At 38.6% G+C, this 19,512-nt stretch overlaps 2 protein-coding genes across 11 annotated transcripts in view; one reads left to right on the top strand and one right to left on the bottom strand.

The window, feature by feature from the left end:
* LOC139790358 (uncharacterized) overlaps positions 1–2,523 on the top strand; it is an 11,206-nt gene extending 8,683 nt beyond the window's left edge. For both annotated transcript variants that reach the window (XR_011723465.1, XM_071732109.1), the window contains exon 2: positions 1,466–2,523. Coding sequence is in view for 1 of the 2 variants with exons in the window: in XM_071732109.1 (XP_071588210.1) it covers positions 1,466–1,718 (253 nt within the window). In the remaining variant the exon portion in view is untranslated. The remainder of the gene's footprint in view (positions 1–1,465) is intronic.
* The window catches only part of KIF27 (kinesin family member 27), a 26,355-nt gene extending 6,843 nt beyond the window's left edge, over positions 1–19,512 (bottom strand). For 4 of the 9 annotated variants that reach the window (XM_071732082.1, XM_071732087.1, XM_071732090.1 and 1 more), the window contains exons 1-13: positions 19,344–19,485; positions 17,494–17,882; positions 15,330–15,530; positions 13,773–14,731; positions 9,309–9,452; positions 7,293–7,496; positions 6,546–6,721; positions 5,606–5,739; positions 4,926–5,081; positions 4,205–4,410; positions 3,137–3,334; positions 2,512–2,793; positions 244–420 (exon numbers count right to left, since the gene is read on the bottom strand). In XM_071732082.1, coding sequence (XP_071588183.1) covers positions 244–420; positions 2,512–2,793; positions 3,137–3,334; positions 4,205–4,410; positions 4,926–5,081; positions 5,606–5,739; positions 6,546–6,721; positions 7,293–7,496; positions 9,309–9,452; positions 13,773–14,731; positions 15,330–15,530; positions 17,494–17,803 — 3,147 coding nt within the window. In that variant the 5' untranslated portion in view covers positions 17,804–17,882; positions 19,344–19,485. Of the gene's footprint in view, positions 1–243; positions 421–2,511; positions 2,794–3,136; positions 3,335–4,204; positions 4,411–4,925; positions 5,082–5,605; positions 5,740–6,545; positions 6,722–7,292; positions 7,497–9,308; positions 9,453–13,772; positions 14,732–15,329; positions 15,531–17,493; positions 17,883–19,343 lie in introns of all 9 variants that reach the window. The other 5 variants (XM_071732088.1, XM_071732089.1, XM_071732084.1 and 2 more) reach the window with 4 other exon arrangements.

Here is a 19,512-nt window from a genome sequence, read left to right as displayed (position 1 = left end):
GGAATTCTGGGGAGAAAAAGTGGGAGAAAACCATGGTTTTTCTGTGTTATTTATATTTTAGTTGCTGATTTGTGCAAGCCAGGCAATAACTTCACGGCAGTGTTAGAAACACAGGTCACACAGCTTGAGCCTCTTCTGCTTTCTATCTGCAGATCTAGTCTGCAGATAGATCTAGTCTATCTGATCTAGTCTTTCAGTCAGCACTATAACTAGTAGTGAGTTTCATGTTTTTTCTTAAATCACCTGGCTAGATCTCAGTTTCTTGATTTCCAGATGGCTTTTCTCTTGCAATAATGCTTCTCTTTTGGCTACAATAGCTTCTCTTTTCTTCAAATCTTCTTCAAGTCCTGCTAATTGTTGGCGATGTTTGAGAATTCTTTCTATTTCTTCATCCAGCCATTTCTTTTGTTCTTCTAATTTCTAAAGTTTAAACAGAGATCCAGAGAGCATTAACCAGGACTTTCTGTGTTGCAATTTTGTATTTTTTCTTTCTTAGAATAACTGATAAAACTGTACAAGAAATTGACATTTTTAATGTTAACATTAATTCTTCAACAGAATCTTGATTCAGAATACTACAGAAATTGTCCTGACTTAAAAAGAAGTTCAGCAACATTACACTGCTACATCTTGTCTAAGCAAATTTGTAATAGACACCTCTGAGTAAATGTACTCTTTTTCTAAGAACAGTTATATAAATAGCTATATTCGCAACAACTAGGTTTGGAAGGCACCACAAGAATTCAGCTAGTCCATCCTCATTGCATGATAGCTGCCCAAGATGAGCTATCAGTGGAAGACCATGGCACTGAGTGCCACATCCAGTCTCTTTTTAAATATCTCCAGGGACGGAGAGTCCACCACTTCACTGGGCAGCCCATTCCAATGCTTGATCACCCTCTCTGTAAAGAAATTCTTTCTAATATCTAACCTAAACTTCCCCTGGCACAACTTAAGACCATGCCCTCTTGTCTTGTTGAAAGTCGTCTGGGAAAAGAGACCAACCCCCACTTGGCTACAACCTCCTTTCAGGTAGTTGTAGAGAGTGATGAGGTCTCCCCTGAGCTGCCTCTTCTTCAGGCTGAACAGCCCCAAAGTGTCATGGTTTAGGCCCAGATGGTATCAACAAAGTCTCCACTCACTCACCTCCTCCCACTATGGGACAAGGAGGAGAAAATCCACCTAAAGACTCATTAATCAAGACAAGGATAGGGAGGTTTGCATTCTCCAACTATGATAATAGGCAAAAAATAGACAGGTTCAACTGGGGAAGGAAAAACCCCTAATTTAATCTACAAGAAAAAAGAAAAAATCTGGCCAGATCTTAATACCTTCTCCTCCCCTTCTCCACCCCTCCCTTCTTCCCGGGCCCACATTACTTCACTGCCCTTGAGGGCGCAGGGGGCAGGCAATGGAGTTTAGGGTCAGTTCCCCACACAGTGTTTCTGCTGGTTTTCCTCCTCAGGAGGAAGACCCTTCACAGCCTTCCCCTGCTCCGATGTGGGGTCCTTCTCATCGGAGAGTCCTTCAGAAACCCTTCCAACATGAATCCCTTTCACCAGGTGCAGTCCCTCAGGAACAGACTGCTCCAGCCTGGGCTGCACACAGAGTCATGCCCACAGAGGCTGCATGCAGTCACAGGTCTGCTTCAGGAACAGTCACTTCCTCTGCCATGGGGTCCTCCACAGCTGCAGATCCACATTTCCCCCTCTCCATGATCCTGCACAGGCTGCTGCTTCACATCTGCAGACCTGAGACACTTCACAGGCTACAAATCCACACTTATCCCACTACTGTCCTTCAAGGACTGCTCCACCATGCTTCTTCAGGGACTGCTCTATCATGCTTCTCCATGGGGGGAGGAGCAGGGGGACAGCTGACATCTTTCCAGAGGCTGCAGGAGAATCTCTGCTTGGCACCTTTCCCCCTCCTTCTTCCTCGACCTTGAGGTTTGTTCTCTGGCATTTCTCTCTCACTTAATCCTTTACTCCACTCTGAGGGTCCTTTTCTTGTATTTCTGCAGTTTCGTTTTCCCTTTCTTGACTATGTAACTTGCAGAAGCTCATCCACTTCCCTTATCTGCTTGGCCTTGGGCAGAGGCAGGGCAGGGACTGGAACCGAGGAGCTTCCAGCAGCCTCTCACAGGAGACATTCCTATGCCCCCCCCCTGCTTCCAAAGCACCACTGCACTAACCCAAGGACTGAGGCTAAAAGGGTGACTTTGTAATTTCCTTTTCAATTTAATGACTTTTGGTAATTCATGAAACTCACATGTCCTAACATCCACATCTGAAATGTTGGTGGCACTGCCACACAGAACACCTGCTTTTCTAAACTTATTAGAAACAATCAAAACTACAGGCCTCTAATTTATGTCAGAGAAGAAAACAAAACATTTATAACAGTTTATCCAGATCACCCTCAAACCTACCAGTCAACCAAACCTGTTGAATTCTCATCTGAATCAACACTTTTGAGAAATCATAGAATGAAAAGTCTTTAGAGCCTCACCTTTCCTTTATTTAAAAAGAGTACAAGAGCTGCTAAGACTATACTCCCAATTGTTGCTAAAGCCAAACAGAAGACAAAACCATGATGGATTTTACAAAGATGACTACGGATGACGAAAGACAGATTTTTTTCAGGCTTCACACAGGATCGATATGAATTCTGTGCTACCTGTGGCTTCTGCAATGCTCCAACTGAGTTATTTTTCTTCATTTTAAATGCAGCTGTCTCTTTATCCTTAAGTTTAAGGATCTTCTGTTGTTGCTCCATCTTAAATTGAAGTTCCTATAAACAAAAAAAAACCCATCTCATTCTTCCTGCCTTAGTCCATCTGTTCTTAAAATATATTCAATATCAAGTCCACAGAAGTATATAATCTGAAGCAGTAACTCTAAATTTACATGTAAAATTGAAATTCAGAGCTAGATATCGTGTAATAAAACCAAAAAGCTGAACAGAAAGACAAACTGTAGATTCCTATGAAAATGTTTATAGAATGTTTCTTTAGTGCATTTGTCAAAAAGTCATCACTTAAAAATATGGAGACCCTGGCAGTATAGTTTATTGCCTTTGAAGAAGAGGGCAGCTGGGTCATCTCATTGTCATAAAGAAATTAAAAGAATCCTACTTTAATTTGTTGCTGCTCCTGCTGAATCTCTGCTTCTAGTTGCTTCTTTTTTTCATTCTCCTCACACAGTCTTTTCTGTAGCTGGGTCTGCTGGTGCTTCATCTGAGTTACGTTCTGCTCAAGTTCTGTTGCTTGTCTCTCACTTTGGTTAGCTAACAGAGCCAGATTCTTAGTGTCTTGCTGCTTCTTCTTTAAGGCCTGAATGTTCATGGCAAATTTTAGCTTATTAGCAAGGAAACTTAAAACTAAAATATGACTGATCTTCATTCTTTATTTCACTGAATTCCTAAGAGTCATCAAGACTTGCTAACTTCTGCCCCAAAAAATCAGTCATTATTTCTGTGGTTTCAGAGCTACCTGGTAAAATCAGCATAGGGCAGAATTAATATCAAGAAACATGAAAAGGTGATGAAACAATTCATACCTGGCAATACAATGAAAGCAGTAAAATGTAACAGAAATCACAGCTATGGAAAATGTTCAGAGACATAACCATGCCAGAATGCTGGTCCTGAGCTTGTCAATAAGCCAGCTACTTCTTTCTGACTAGTGCTTGTCTGACCCACCATTCTAGGAACAAGATGCACAGAGCACCTAAGTTTGCCATACACAGAATTTAAACTTAGGCATAGCAGAACTGAAAAGTAAAAGGTCAGTGACAAACAAATGTGATTGTATTTGGCTTGATCCTTGCAAACCATCACAGTGATTTGCTGAGACCTAGAATTTATATAGTATTGTCAGAAAACATTTATTCTATTTAACAGCAGGTAATAAACTTTTAATAGTCTAGTGTAGGTTCTTTTGTGGTACTATATACAATGGTACACAAACATCTCCTATGACTTCCCTCTTTCTTGGTTTCTTATGTAGCAGGAAAAAACTTTATGTATCTAACCACATATATGTTAAATAACATTCTGAGTACAGCAGTGTTAGGTTTATTGTTAGCTACTTCAGTCCAACCAGTTTCCAGTGTCTAGAACTGGTGAGATTTTTACATGGAGAGTGTTCAGAGATGATAGTAAGGCAGAGATTTGCAATTCTTAATGGTGAGATCAGAAGTACCTGCACTTTCAATTTAGCTGCATCAATCTTTTTCTGGAGCTCTTTTTGTAACTTGGCTTTCTCAGGCATGTCTCTAAGCTCCTTCCTCTCCAGCTCCTGAAGCTGCCTTTGTGTTTCATCCAGTTCCATTTTGGCAAGCTCAGATTCTTTCTCCAGCTTACTTATCTTCAAAGCATATTGCCTGCTTACATGCTCAGCATCCTTACCTTAAAGATACCATACCCAAACAGATAATAATTTGAAATGTAGTAATTAATTCTGTAGTTGAATCATTAATTGCTTCATTCTGGCTAAACCAGTAGTTTCTAAGACATTTTCCAACCCTAAAGGAACACACACAGTTCCTTTCTAACTCTGAATTTAGGTTAAGAGATAAAGAAATTTCGAAGAGATAAAGGAAGAACTCTTAAATCTGAATTCTTCATTAACCACCTGGTGTCACCAAATGAAGTGACACCTGAATGCTAAACAAAGGGAAACTCTTCTGCGCACTGCAGCTTTATTGGACTTTATAGCAGAGTACACTGTGATCAGAATTTACTGCCTTCAGTACAATCACAGCAAGTAATTAGTGAAACTTATGAATATTTACATTATTAAAAGTATTCTTGTATAAGATAACGACATAAAAACTAAGACATGAAGGGCTTCAGAAGTTTTGTACCTTTTATTTTGTTTCTGAACTTCTTCATTCTAACTTTTCCCTACAGCAGCCAGTTACCTGTTCTTACTAACTCCTGAAGAAGCTCCTCTTTCATTTTGATACTAAGTGCAAGTTCTCTCATTTTCTGCTTGGCCTCAGTGAGTCTCAACTCTGAATTCTTTAACTTCTGCATATTGAGAACATGACTTTTCTGGAGGCTCTCAATATCTTCACCTTGAAATAAAGCAATAGAGATTTTGAAAATGGAATACACTCTGTATCTGAAAGACAGTGCCCTGGAACAGTGTATGTATGGAGTTCTTCCAATGAAGTAAAAGAATCACAATGACTAATAGTGCTGTTTTCCCTGCCATGTGTCTAAACAGGGGAAGAAGGTGGATGGCTTGCAGTAGCATTTCAAGACCTTAAGAGGGAGTAATAATATTCCTGAAACAACTTCAGTACCTGTATGATAACATAAGTTGCATCTATTTTCTTTCATTGAAACAGAACTAAATATTTGTATCTACACAGCTTTTTGATGTGCTTTCTGGCTAATAAGTTTACTTAAACATTAAGGTCACTGACATAATTTTCAGAAAGGGGAAGAAGACTATCTTGAAATCATACATTGAACTGTAACAAAAGCATTGTATCAAATACACATAGTTTGCCAGCAAAAGTAATTGCATGTACTACAGACATTCTTCCACATACAAATACTGTAACAAAATTTACTCCCATTACTTCCATTTTACCTGTGTTTATGTCAGTCTCTATCACTGATTTGTCGGATGAACCAGACTTGTCTACTTGATGCTTCATGTCACTTAGATCAGGAAGAAAGCACAGAGAAGCCTGTTTTTGTGTCCATGTTTGGTTTATGGAATGCCTAAGAAAGAATGAAAAACATGATACATTCCAAATACACTGAGTTTTCTTTTTTCATTCAGCTTCATGGAAAGCACATGATCTTAACCGAGAAGTATCCCAAACTCACATAAGCACCTTCTTTCCCATATACTCCCCACCACTCCAGATTGTCATTGTGGATTCTGGCCTCAAAACAAGAATTACATGATTTTCATTATATCATAAAACTGTGTTTATTAAAATGTTTTTGCAATATGCCTGATTGACCCCATAAATTTACCATAAATAACATCACAAGTGGTCTCATTATGGCAGGGTTAGGCAGTAGAGTACAAGCCCTATGAACGCAGGCTGAGGAAACTGGGAATGTTTAGTTTGGAGAAGAGGAGGCTGAGGGGAGACCTTATTGCTCTCAACTTCAGCTACCTGAAAGGAGGCTTTAGTGAGGTGGGTGCTGGCCTCTTCTCTCAAGTGAACAGTGATAGGAATAGAGGCAATGGCCTGAAGTTGCACCAGGAAAGGTTTAGACTAGATTTGATGATGAAATTATTTACTGAGAGTTGTCAGGCATCAGAACAGACTGTCCAGGGAGATCGTGGAGTAACGGTCCCTGGAAGTATTTAAAAAAGGTGGAGATGAGGCACTTCAGGACATGCTCTAGTGGGAGATACAAATATTGATACATATATTTTATTCAGTGGGGATGCTGACATCTGGATGTGATGATATTAGAGGTCTTTTCCAACTGTGTCAATTCTGTAATTCTGTGTGATTCAGTTATGCTAACTTGTCTGTAACAAAAATTAAGGAATAGAGAAAAATTACTTAAATGAAGTTTTCTTTTTGCTGCCTGTATTTTCTTCCTCTTCATCACTCTGATCAGAGAGGTGGCAGTGCAGGACTGTATCCTGATCTTCTATGTTGCTCTGTATCATCTGGCTGCGAGCACGAAATTCTGCCATTACTTTGGCCAGGGAGGACAGAGGAGAGCTGGTATACACCTGTCAAAAAACACTCAAAAAGAGTTATGATTAAAAACACTTGCAACAATATAGCAATTCTTTACTGATACTTAAAAATATGTTGATTATCAGTCTGCTGTCACCTGAGCTTGTTATCAAAATTGCAGAGATTTTCAATAATAACACCTTTGTAACAAAAGGATTTGGGAGATCTTAGGCCACTTGTTCCAGCTGTGAAATAAGGTATTGTTAGCAACTCATTATCCAATGTATTCAATATATCAGTATGAATAATCATTAATTTTTGATAATGCTTCATATTTGAACCCTTTAAACCCTCAGGAAAAGAGCAGAGAATACTACAGCTTTAGCACTTGAAAGAGATAAGTTTAAGCACAAAATCAGAAAATTGTGGCATAGCATATCAAAAAACATCAAAAAATCAAAAAAAAACCACATCATAACATCAAAAAATTATTTTCCAGAGTCTTCAATGGGAAGCTAAACACCACCTGAGAAAGACACCATAATTTGTCATTTTAAGTATAATCATTTAACTATAACCACTACAAAGTAAAGGAAAAAACTGTAACATTTGTGTAGACCTTACCTTTCGGGTATCTGTCCCTGAAGATGGGTGAAGAGAGCGTAGCAGGCTCTTTGTGAGTGGGACACTGTATGGCCTTGCAGGTGTCACAACAGCTGGCCCATGCTCACAAGCATCTGAGAAGTCCAAAGTTCTCACGTCTGTAAACTTCTCTAATTTTTCTTTCAGCTGATCAATAAGCATTTGCTGTTCCACCATTTTCTCATTCTCATGGGGAAAAAATTGAAACATAACTCACAAGGTCTTTATCACATTCACCATTTTTAAACTCCTTAAAAAGGACAAGAATCTTGTAAATTACACAATGACCCTAAATTCTTTGCACAGGCAAATTCTGCAACAAACTGAAAATTCTATGGCATATCATGAATCTAACACAGCTCAAATTAATTTTAGACATTTTTGTCCAGAAAAAAGCTAGCCCAGCCAAGTTACAGAAGTTTATCTAGGGATTTATAGTGAAGTAGATGACATACTTATCAGCCCACAGTTGCTTTATATGTCTGTTTATGGAGAAATAAAATGGAATTCAACAAAAATGTTCAATTGAAACACATGGAGAGATTCCAATTAATTTAACATATATACAGGCTTCCTCTTCCTCTTTTAGCCATTCTACTTTAAAGATTATTTGTACTGATAAACATCTAAAGGGATCCCAGTATCCCTTGTATAGCCTGTTATTTCTTTGTCTACCCAACCTCAACTTTGCTGGTAATGTTATTTTGGAGAACCTACTTATCTGTTTCTCCTACAGCAGGCACTCTACATTGTTCAAAACTATTTATCTTACTTAAACTAATTCATCCATAAAGCCAAGATTATATGCATTTGCAGGTCCCTCTCTTTCAAATTTTTTCCAAGTAAAAATTAAAATCTTTAAAATCTGGCCTACTAACAACAGGAAAGTTGAAGAATAGCTGGTGATGGTCAACCAGAAGTATTAAATGAAAGATATTTTGCATTCTCCTAATGTGCATAATACATCTTCATTCACCATTTCTATCTTGCTGTCTTAGACTGTAAGTTCCTGCCAAACAAAAACAGACAATGCCTTGTCCAACAAATAGAGATTTTGTTGGAATAGAATAATAGTCCCATGTCACAGGAAATAGAATACATATAAATACTATATTTGTTATGATTTTGAAAAGAGTGACAGCCAATTAATCTGCTTGAAGCTCTTATTTAACCCTTTTAAGTCTCTGTCCCTGATACCCTCATATATACAGCTCCACAGTATTAATAATAACACCTGTAACATAAATACATATGTGCATAAACATTTAATATCTATCTAGTACCTGCTACTTTAAAAGTTCCTATTTTATCATGTATCATTAGATACACATTTGTGTGAATATAACAAAATATTTGACAAATGTGTTTGCTTTTAATTACCCTACCTATTTTCTATGTTTTAAATAAAAGTGGAAGTTTAGTGAATTAAGAACTGGTGCTTCAGAGCTCTCAAGCTTCCTCTTATGTCTCTGATAGTGAAACAATCATGATCTTTTACCTACACTGTGACTACTTCTGTTCATTACCCCTACCTTGTATTCCCCAGAGTTTATATAAGCATTATCTCCATATAAGAAGTGGACACTATGCTGTACCAGTTAAAAAAAAAAATTAAAAAAATTTAAAAATCAATCTAGCCAGAGATGAGAGAAAAGAAAGAAAGTGACAGAGGGAACAAAAAGATGATGATGAATATACTTACCTTCACTCACTGACTCTCCTCAAGTCATCAGCAAAGAAGAGGAAAAAGGAGAAAAAGTAGAATAAGGAGAAGAGTAATTTATCTGTCATGTCCATGACAGGCAACAGAAGGAGAATATTAACTCTTCGATTTATACTCTCCTGAACCTTGAAATGCTATGCACATTATCACCCATTATAATTTCATTAGCAAGCACAAGATCTTGAGGGACCTGTCTTGAAATAATGAATGCATTCATACAGTGGGAAGATGGTTCAACACAGACATATGTAATGTGTACCAAAGGAAAAAAATACCTGTAACCTGTAGGTTTCTTGAGCCTTCTTTAAAGATTCCAGTTGTTTTTCATTTTCCTGTAGCAATGTCTTTATCTGGTTCTGCAGTACATATAGTTCATGATCTTTCTGGCTAATTATGTCTTCATCCATCACTACTGCCTGCTACATAATAAAATAAAAGTTCAGCTGAGTAAAAAAGGACTCTATTATTCTTATAGTTGGAAAATTATAAAAAAAACCCAAGACCTAATTTTTTCTTAAAAGATGTAATCAAAACTGCAAAGTTTGAAGTATGTACATGGTCAGCTGTCAAAGTGGTTATCTGGGGTTTCTACCAGGTATTTCTTTTGACAAGTTTCTTTCTTTCAAAGAGAATAATACAGGAATAAACCCACAACCAAAGCTACTTTATTGAAGTAGCTATACAAATTCGATTATTCTCTGTAGGCTGTTGTGAGATGTAGCCACAAGGACTCAGTATCAACCATAAACACTTCTCAAATGAATAAATAAGGACAGCTGTCCTTCAGCTCTGACAATAGCCTAAAGATTAAAGAAACCGTAAGAATGCTTCTTCATATGTTCTTATAGATAAGGAATCAAACATCAATTGAAAGAGAGTGGCAAGAGTTGTTACTCTTCCAGAAAACCTGTAAAAACCAAATACAAAGCGTGGAAATATCATGTCTTATTGCTCTAAAAATGGATACTACTATACAACTAACTTACTTAGATCTTTCTTCCAAGACAACTCCTAGCAGCTTTTAAGAATGTACTCAAAAACCTGATATGTCTTCAGAGAACAAAACTTTTTCCAAAGTTTATGTACCAATACAAATGTTTCTACTAAATGTAGTTGACAAGATTATCCCACCACTTTTCCCACTCCCCCTCAACTCCAGTAGGATTGGCGGAAGAGTAAAAACAAGAAAACTTCTGGGTAGAGATAGCAATAAAGGTAAAGTGGGGGAAGAAAGAAAAAAAAAACAACTAATGAAAAACATTTACTGCAAAACCACTCAACTCACCACCTCCCACAGGTAGACTGATGCCCAGCCAGTTCCTGAGCAAAAGACGGCTAACATACTGAGACTCTCTTCCTCTCCCTTTTTATTCCTGAACATGTGATACAACATGAAATATCAATTTGGTTGGTTGGGTCATCTTCCTGGTTGTGCTTCCCCTGCCCCTGGGTGCATCACCCAATCTGTTCACTGGGTTGGCAGAGGGAGAAACAGAGGCAGCCTTGAGGATGTGCTTGTGTTCAGCAAGACCTAAAACACTGGTGTGTTATCAGCACTGTACTGATCACAAATCTAAACCACAACAGCCTATGAGCTGCTACGAAAAAAATTAGCTCCATCTCATGCTAAAATATACAACTCAAATAATGGGATATTTTCCCCCAAGGTTAAATCTCTTGAAGTACACATCAAATTTCCCTATCCTCCCACACGACCCACCTAGTGTACCTGGGTCCTTGAGCAAAAGCTCAGAGCCTGACCACAAACAGGTTTGCCTTTTCCCAAGGGAGGAACAACTCATGCTGTCTTTCCCAGCTGGTTCTCTACATGTGCCTTAGGGACCTTATCTCATTCTCTAATACAGAGAGGTTTTGTTTCAGCAGGTTCGGGTGGGATAAGTAAACCTCCAGCATTAATTAGCCAAGTAGCTTCTATTAAATTCACATCCCACTGCCCATTGCTTTCAATACAGTTTTTAACAGCCCATTTTATTGCTCCATCTTTCCAGAGGCTGGTGCATAACAGGGAATGTAATACTGCCAATAGATGCCCTTTTTCTTGATCCTAGGAGCTTGTTTCAGAGCTAAGTCCTGTTGTCTGACTCTGTGCATCCTGGGATACCATGTCACCACACAACTTGCTTTTCAAGGCCCAGGACAGTATTTTAGGTAGTAGTATGGGTACCATATGCTGTTCTAGGTGATGATATGGGCACAGTGCTGTCCTCTTTTCTTATTCATCAATACCTCAGGGCCAGTTAGGTGGCATTCACTTCTGTACATTGACTCCTTTTATGTTTCCCTTTAGTAGTGTGTACCATTTGTCATGTGGGACTCCACACTGCATTTTTCCACCTACAGTGGTTTCCCACAATATGACAGGACATGAGTAAATAAAGCATTTTTTTTCTTATTTGTGGTAATTTATTATATACTGGGGCCTCTTTAGTATGAGTCACTTCCATTGGCAATGTTTCAGAGTCCCTGTTTTCTGGTCAGTCCATGATCATTTCCAGAATTCCTCATTCTTGGTCGTGTCTGGACTGGCCCTAGGGCTACGACACAAACAATTTCCTGACTGATCTGTTCAAATGTCTGCTGCTGCTTGCAGATCCTGTTGAAAACAGGTCTTCTTTCAGGTAACTCAATAGAGAGGACTTTCAAGTTGGCTTTAACCTTGAATATGCATTCTCCAGAATCCCACAGTATCTAGAAATGGTTGGGTTTCCCTTTTATTAACTACTGGGGAAATGGCTGTTACCCTATTGATCACATCTGCTAGGATGTGATGATGCCCATCTTGCCCCAAAATTAGATTTTTCGTAAAGGTCCTCTGACCTTGGTTTGTCTTATGGCAATATCAGCTTTCAGAAGAATCTGGATTTTCTTTGCCTTTTTCAAACACTTCCTCAGCTGTACTGCTCTACAGAGTGATGTCATCAATGCACTAAAAGCTTTCCAGGGCTTTCCCCTGTTGCAGTGGTCTGGAACAGGCTGTGGCAAATGGTAGGGCTGTGCTTCCACTCCTCTGTGGCAGCTGATTCCAGATTGGACATATTTCCACACCAAATTTAACTGTAACCTGCACTCTGCTGAAAAAGGGATTGAGAAAAATGCATTGGCAGTATCAGTTTTGGAGTATTACTTGGCTGCCTTTGACTCCTGTTCTAAGTGGAGTTCTACTATGTCTGGTACGACAGCACTTAGTGTGTGACTTCATTCAGGTCATAATACTCCATGGTAAGTCTCCATCCTGTATCAGACTTATGCACTGGACATATTGGACAACCAAAGGGCAAGTGAGTCTTGATAATCAGATTAATCAGCTCCTAGATGGGAATGAGGGAGTCTCAGTCGGGACAATGTTGATGCCAGTGCTCCAGCATAATAGGAATTGGCATTTGGTGTTCTTCAACACCCAGCAACCACACAATGGAAGGGCAGTCCAAGAGGCCAGGCAAGGTAAGTAGCTGTTAAATTTTCTCTGAGCTTGCAGTGGCTACATCAGAAGCCCAGTGGTACCTCTTTGGATCTCTGAAGTACTCTCTTTTGAGCATGTCAACGGAAAGGATATGCGTGAACTCTGGACCTGTGATGATAGGATGCTTCTGCCACTTGTTTTCTGTTGGGCTCACCTCAGCTTCTGACACAGACAACACCTGAGATTTCCATGTCACTCCAGAAACACAGATTAGTTCTGCCCCTTTGTATTCTGATGGCATTGGAGTACACTGTGCACTGGTGTCTACCAAAACCAGAGTAAATCCAATTGCCCTTTTATTCTGCTTGGCCAGAGGGAGGACCCCCCTATTCCAAATCCTGACTTCTGTAATTGCAAGTCTTTACACTGTGAAAGGAGCCCATGCATCTCTCTCTTGCCCAGGCTATGCTACAAGGACTAGTCACAAGTGTGATCCTACTACAGACCAACATAGTAGAATGTGTGGGGTTCAAGCCCACATGGGCATAAGTCCATTGTGTGAGTATCAGAAAGAATCTCAGACACAAATATCAGATAAGGCTGAAGCCCAGTGGTTGTTTCATAGGTCTCCCAGCCAAAGGAAAAAAGAACCAAGAAAAAGCACAGTAAACTAAAATCTGGAAAGAATCATTAAAGATTCCTAGAGTCATGTACAGCTATGAAGGAATCAAGAATTGGAATATTCAAGGAAACACATAAATCAATCTAAGCAAATATGATATGCATCATGATCTGCAACAGCCACTCAAGTAACAACTTAACAGATATAACTGAAGTTTAAGCTTATCAAACAAGCTTATCACACTTGTTATTATCTCAAAGGCCATGAGACCTATGTTGAGTGCCAAGGACTCTGTGGGTTAACCCCAGTAGGCAGCTAAGCATTCACAGATCCTTTCTCATTTCCCTCCTCCAACTCCAGTCAGACTGGGGAAGAGTAAAGGAATAGTAAAAGCAAGAAAACTTGTGGGTCAAAATAGGAATTGTTCAGTAAGTAAATGAAGTGGAAGAAGAGACTGGTTAAAACATAACATTACCTTTATCTATCAAGAATAAGATGGGTTTCTATTCAATCATCTATTGAAATAAAGTTACATTCCATGAATTAGACAAAGTTAAACAAAATTGTGCATTAATTTAAATTGTCAAGTTACATACTGATAAGTGTCATGGTTTTACATCTTTTGAAACTGAATTCAAGATTTAGCAGACTGTTCTTTCACAGAGTTATTTAAATGATCAACTTATAATTAAATACCTGGTATTTATTTAGTTCCCTCTTTAGCTGAGGATCTGTAATGTGATGTGGTGCCTGGCCAGTCACAGTCCCTGTGTCATTTTCCTGCATGGTGACAGCTTCCTTCCTTACTTCTTGTGCCATAGTGATCCAGCTCTGCAACTTTTCCCGCTGGCTTCTTTTCAAGCTGACATCATTGTTCAAATCAACCAGAAATGAGAAAGCTTCATCTACACAACTTTTGTAACTGAAACATTGAAACTGAAGCTGGGTGAGCTGCTCCTCCAGTGAACTGATATGAATTCTTTCTTGATTTAAGTCACGTGAACAATGATTACTGACTTGCTGGTTCTGCAGAGCTTCTCGAAGCAATCTGATTTCAAGTTCCATTTCATCAATCCGGTCTTGATCAGGGTTGTAATTTACAATTGGTTTATTTCTGATATTTTTTGCTCTGTTGGCATATTTGAGAGAATTTAAAGATTCGTCAAAGTCTGATGAGGATGGACTTACACATGTTATCATGACAGTCTTAGCATTTCCTCCAAGAGAGTCTTTCAGGATACGAGTGATTTTAGCATCCCTGTATGGAATATGTACACTTTTTCTTTTTGGGTCTCCAAGGGCACTGATGACATTTCCCAAGGCCAAGAGACCACTGTTGATCTGAATTGATTCTTTGAAGCGTTCACCAGTATTTCCAGTCTTTGTTACTCTCTCTGATCCTGCCAAGTCCACAAAATGAAACTTTGAAGCAATCACCTGAACTGATTTCCAAGATGAATCCTGTGCAGCATCAGTATTTCCTTGACTTTCTGTGGACTGCTTTTGACAAATACTGATGGTGAAAATGGCATGAGATCTACTAGAGTGTTCATTCATTTGTGTTGTGCCTGTGTGACGAGCTGCATTGCCACTTTCCAACAGGCTTATCACTTCGTCTGCACATTCTACTTGGAATTCCTTAGCACCAACAATCACTTCAAACACCAAACCAAAGAAAGTAAAATAATTCAATTAATTATAAACTTTTTGCAAGAGTTTATAGCAATTAGGAATAGTAAAACTAAAGCACACATTAGAGAAAATACAAGTCTGCATTCCTATGAGGTCATAGCATACAGCTACAGAAAAACAAAGCATCGATACATGAAAATCATGATGAACAACACATCTGAAATGTGCAGATGTTCAGTAGTGTATTGTCTCACAGCACTTGGAACAGTATCTAAACATAATATAACATAATATAATAATTATCTTACACATAATATACTACTTTATCTATTTACACATTGCCATATACAATTTAATGATGTCTGGAAAAAGTATAAGCAACATCAGCTCATGTTTCTAGACAGAATTTGCAGAAGTAATAACTGTATTTCTACTTTATCATTTGTTGCCATTTCTGATGGAACATCTATATTGTTCACAGGCAACTAAACCCCACACTGCTTCAAATCAACTAAACTGAGTTTATAATCTGAAAGCTTTTTTCTAGTATTCATAAAATAAGGTTTTTTTGTTAGAAGGTAACTTAGGCATACAACTGAAGATAAACACACCAAATCCTACCTGTATTTCCTTTTTCATCTTCTCGGATATGTAATTCTTTCACAGATGTCTCTAACTCCAGTAAATCGCGAAGTTCTTCCTTGTAAACCTCTATATATGAGACTTTCACATGGAATTCAACGTTACGGTTTTCAGAAATACGCTGAAACAATTCCTGAATAGCCCGTGGGATTATGCCCTTTTCATCCTCTGCAACTGATGCTAAAATACAAGCAAAGATGTCACAGAAGCATGCAGACTTTCTGCTGCATAAATTACAAAGACTGAAGATTGAGAGAAGTCCGTGAGATTTCCAACTCATTATACTAAGAAACCTGAAGGGATGATGTTCCCAAGGACTTTTTAAAATACTTGTTTTTCTGGGGTTCAGAATATTTGTTTCCATACATTAATAGGATTCAAAGTTAAGTTCTAAATTACCAAAAGGTATAGTCACTAAATTTATGAAAAATATGGAATCTGTCTTAAATCTGTACTCCCCAGAGTTATGGTTGGCATGAATATCTCAAGGGTTTGAGAAACTAGAAATTCCACTGAAATACAGCAAAGACCATTAGTAATTTGGTGAGAAATTATATATAACCAACATTTACAGTAATTTCAGATTTTTTCAAAGTAGGTATGGAACACCAATGCCAAACTTTTTAAATTTCTTTTTTGAACATTCAGATTAGGGCAATGCTTCCATAAATAACCTGTGTTCCTTATTCAAGAATATAAAAATAACTTTGTCTGTAAAAGTTATCAAGGAATTTTTGCTTTCAAAAAAAAAAAAAAAAAAAGGTAAAAAAGGTTGCTTACATCTAACTATAAGTTTTGTAAACAGACATATAAAATTGCTGACCTATGAACAGATTTAGATGTGATATTCATTACCTAAAGAATTTGGCTGGCAATGGTACTTCCACGAACACTAAATTACTACTGATGGAAATACAAGTTATGACAGGAGGCAGAATTAAGAAGCCAGTTGTATGAGCTCCAGCAAGGGTAAGCACCAGGTCTTGCACCTAAGTCACAACAACCCCAAGAAAAAAATACAGCAAAGCTTTGGGAAGCGTTGCTGGAAAGCTGCCCAGAGGACCTGGGGGTACTGGTCGACAGCTGGCTGAATGTGAGCCAGCAGTGTGCCCAGGCAGCCAACAGCATCCTGGCTTGTATCAGCAATAATGTGGCCAGCAGGAGTAATGAAGTGATTGTGTCCCTCTGCTTGTCACTGGTGAGGCTGCACCTCAAGTACTGTGTTCAGCTCTGGGCACCTGACTAGAGGAAGGACATTGAGGTGCTGGAGAACAGATTTTATGAGCTGGGGCTGTTTAGCCTGAAGAAAAGTAGTCTGAGGAGAGACCTTCTCTCTCTCTCTACAGCTACCTGAAGGGAGGCTGTAGTGAGGTGGGAGCTGATCTTTTCTTCTGAGTAACAAGCTACAGGAGGAAATGGCCTCAAGTTGTACCAGGAAACATTCAGACCGGATATTGGGAAAAATTTATCCACTGAAAGGGTTGTCAGACACTGGAACAGGCTGCCCAAGGAAGACACTGTCACTATCCCTGTAAGTATGTAAAACACATGTAGATATGATGCTTAGGGACATGGTTCAGTTGGCAGACCTTGCAGTGTGCTAGATTAATGGATGCATGGTTTTAAGGGTCTTTTCCAACCTAAATGATTCTGTGATTCTAAATAAAAGAAAGATTTTGATACCTACCAAGAGTTTTGAAAGAATATATATACTCATTTGGAAGATTTAAATAATAAATTTCTATGATACCATAGGCATACATCTCTTAATAAAAAAGGAAAAACCAAAGTGTGAGCAAGCAACAAGTTATTGTCTAAAGCAGACACTTTCAATATAAGATAAAGGTAGCAAACATCTGCAAAACACTGCATTTTACTTTAATTTGCATGTTAAAATGGTGATTGAGAATGAGTACTTTATAAACTCTTTTCTGCTTAGATACTTTGGCCCCACTTATGGAGAATTTTTCTTTAGAACAGTTTAATTAATATGTAAACTTTGGAAGGATTTTTTATTTTACTATACCTTTTTTCATAATCCCTTAAAGTTTCTGCAGCTTCATCTGCTATGTATTAAATGCTTAACTAGCACAAATGCAGTTCACGAGCTGAAATAAAAAAAGAAAAACTTCCTAAAACCTACCAACGTGGCCACCTCCGATGGTGTAAGTCTTCCCAGAACCTGTCTGTCCATATGCAAACACTGTAGCATTGTATCCCTCAACCAAAGACACTAGAAGAGGCTTAATGCAGACAGTATAAACTTCCTCTTGGGTTGAGTTTTTGCCAAATACAAAATCAAAAGTGAAGACACGATCCTTCCCAATGATAATTTGTTGACTGTGTGGGACTAATCTCACACACACTTGGTGGTTATGAAGTATTTCTCTGGAAAGCAGAGGTCTGATTCGAACTGCAACTTTAACTGGGATCTCCTCCATTCCAGGTTCCATTCCTGTGCTCCCCAGTCAGTATTCACATAGTCAACAAGAAATCTGTTTCCACTCCTGTGATCAACTCATCCACAGTTGTCTGCAAGTAAGAAAAAAAGTTTACCACTTTTTATAACAAATAATAATTTCCTGCTGAAGTATGACATTTCCTCATTAACATATAAACACCACGACACTGTTCAAAATTACCTGATATAAATGCAACTACATTAGAAACTGTTAAATAAACTAATAAATTGACTTTGCCTCTATTAATTTTTATGCTAGCAGACTCAAGTTTAAGTCTGGAAGTTGTCAAATTTTCTATCTGAATATAATTTGGCCATACAAAGCAACAGTATCATAGGAGCCTCTTAATAAATATGTTGATAAGGTATATGCTTAAAATCAATCCTCTAATTTTCCTGTTCCTGAGTAGGCAACAAAAATTAGTCAAACAAAACCTTTTTCTCCAAAAGTTGTATGTACACAACACCCTTTATAACTTCTTCCACTTCAGAAGCAACAGGTCTCTGTAACAGAAGTACAGGGAAAGCATCTGTGATGTGATTTTAAATCTACCACATAAAACATTCCTCTGATTTTAATCTGCATCTTTAAGCTTCTATCTAAATATTTTTTATTAATGATACATTTTACATGCCCTGGTTCCTTATGGAGCTTTCTGTGTATTCGTTCTTACAGCACATGCACTGTACATTAGCACAACCATGAATATCAAGGAACTGCTGTTCCTTACTGCTGTCTTGCATGAGCATTCAAAGCCCCGCATGTACCAAGCCCTTCTGGATCCCAAAACGTTTTGTTTGTTGTTTTTTTGGTTATTTTTGTTTAGTCTGCTTTTTTGTTTGTTTTTCTTTTTCTTGCTAATTCTAAGAATCTTTGCAGTGCAAGGGAAATCTTGCTGAACTTTCTGCTTGCTAAGCTCCCAAACATTGTCTTTTAAAAAGCTGGCAAAACTTGTCAGCTTAGCCCCCAAAACTCAACTTTGTTGAAAGCAAACAGCTTTAAACAGTTATCTTGTGGCTGCAAAGAGGTTTTGCGTTTACTTTTATTGTTTTGTCTGAGAACTTGGCCAATTGAGAAACTACCTGATATTGATACCCCCTCTCCCAACTCCCCTCAATTTATTCACTGAACAGAAGTAAAACAAATAAGCAAAGCATAAGACTAAAATCAGACTCCTGAAGTACACGGGGACCAGAAACAGCTATATAAACTCACTAGTTACAGACTCAAATTGTATTTTGATCGACTGATGCTTTTATTTATCCTGGTGCATTATTTTCATCCCTTAAAAAGCACTATTTTAATGTGCTAACATTCCTTCTTTTTAAGATCCTATTAAAAAAATTTTTTTTTTTAAACAAGAGACAGGGTAAGAAAAACAAGGGGGGTGGAAGGAACGCAATTCATTATTCACACTCGTAGGAGCATGAGCCAGGTGCGTGCCAAAGCTGCAGAAACACCCGGGTGCCCGCACACCGACCGCATCGGACGGCTTGCCGCCGGAGGGGTTATTTTGAGAGCGGACCCGCACATTTTCTATGCTTGCCGTGTCTCGAGGTGCACCTTTTACTCCAAACCTGAGAGGAGCCGGTAACGGGATCGCGCCTGAGTCTCAGGAGCCTCCCGGGGCCGCGGAATCCAGGCTCCCGGGATGGCGGGACGTCCGAGCCCGGCTGGGACGGCCCGCTGTCCCGCCAAAC

The sequence above is a fragment of the Heliangelus exortis genome, chromosome Z, assembly GCF_036169615.1.
Source record: "Heliangelus exortis chromosome Z, bHelExo1.hap1, whole genome shotgun sequence".
Taxonomy (NCBI): Eukaryota; Metazoa; Chordata; class Aves; order Apodiformes; family Trochilidae; genus Heliangelus; species Heliangelus exortis.
Note: the sequence above shows the minus strand (reverse complement) of the source record. Positions and strands in the feature narration are given on the sequence as shown.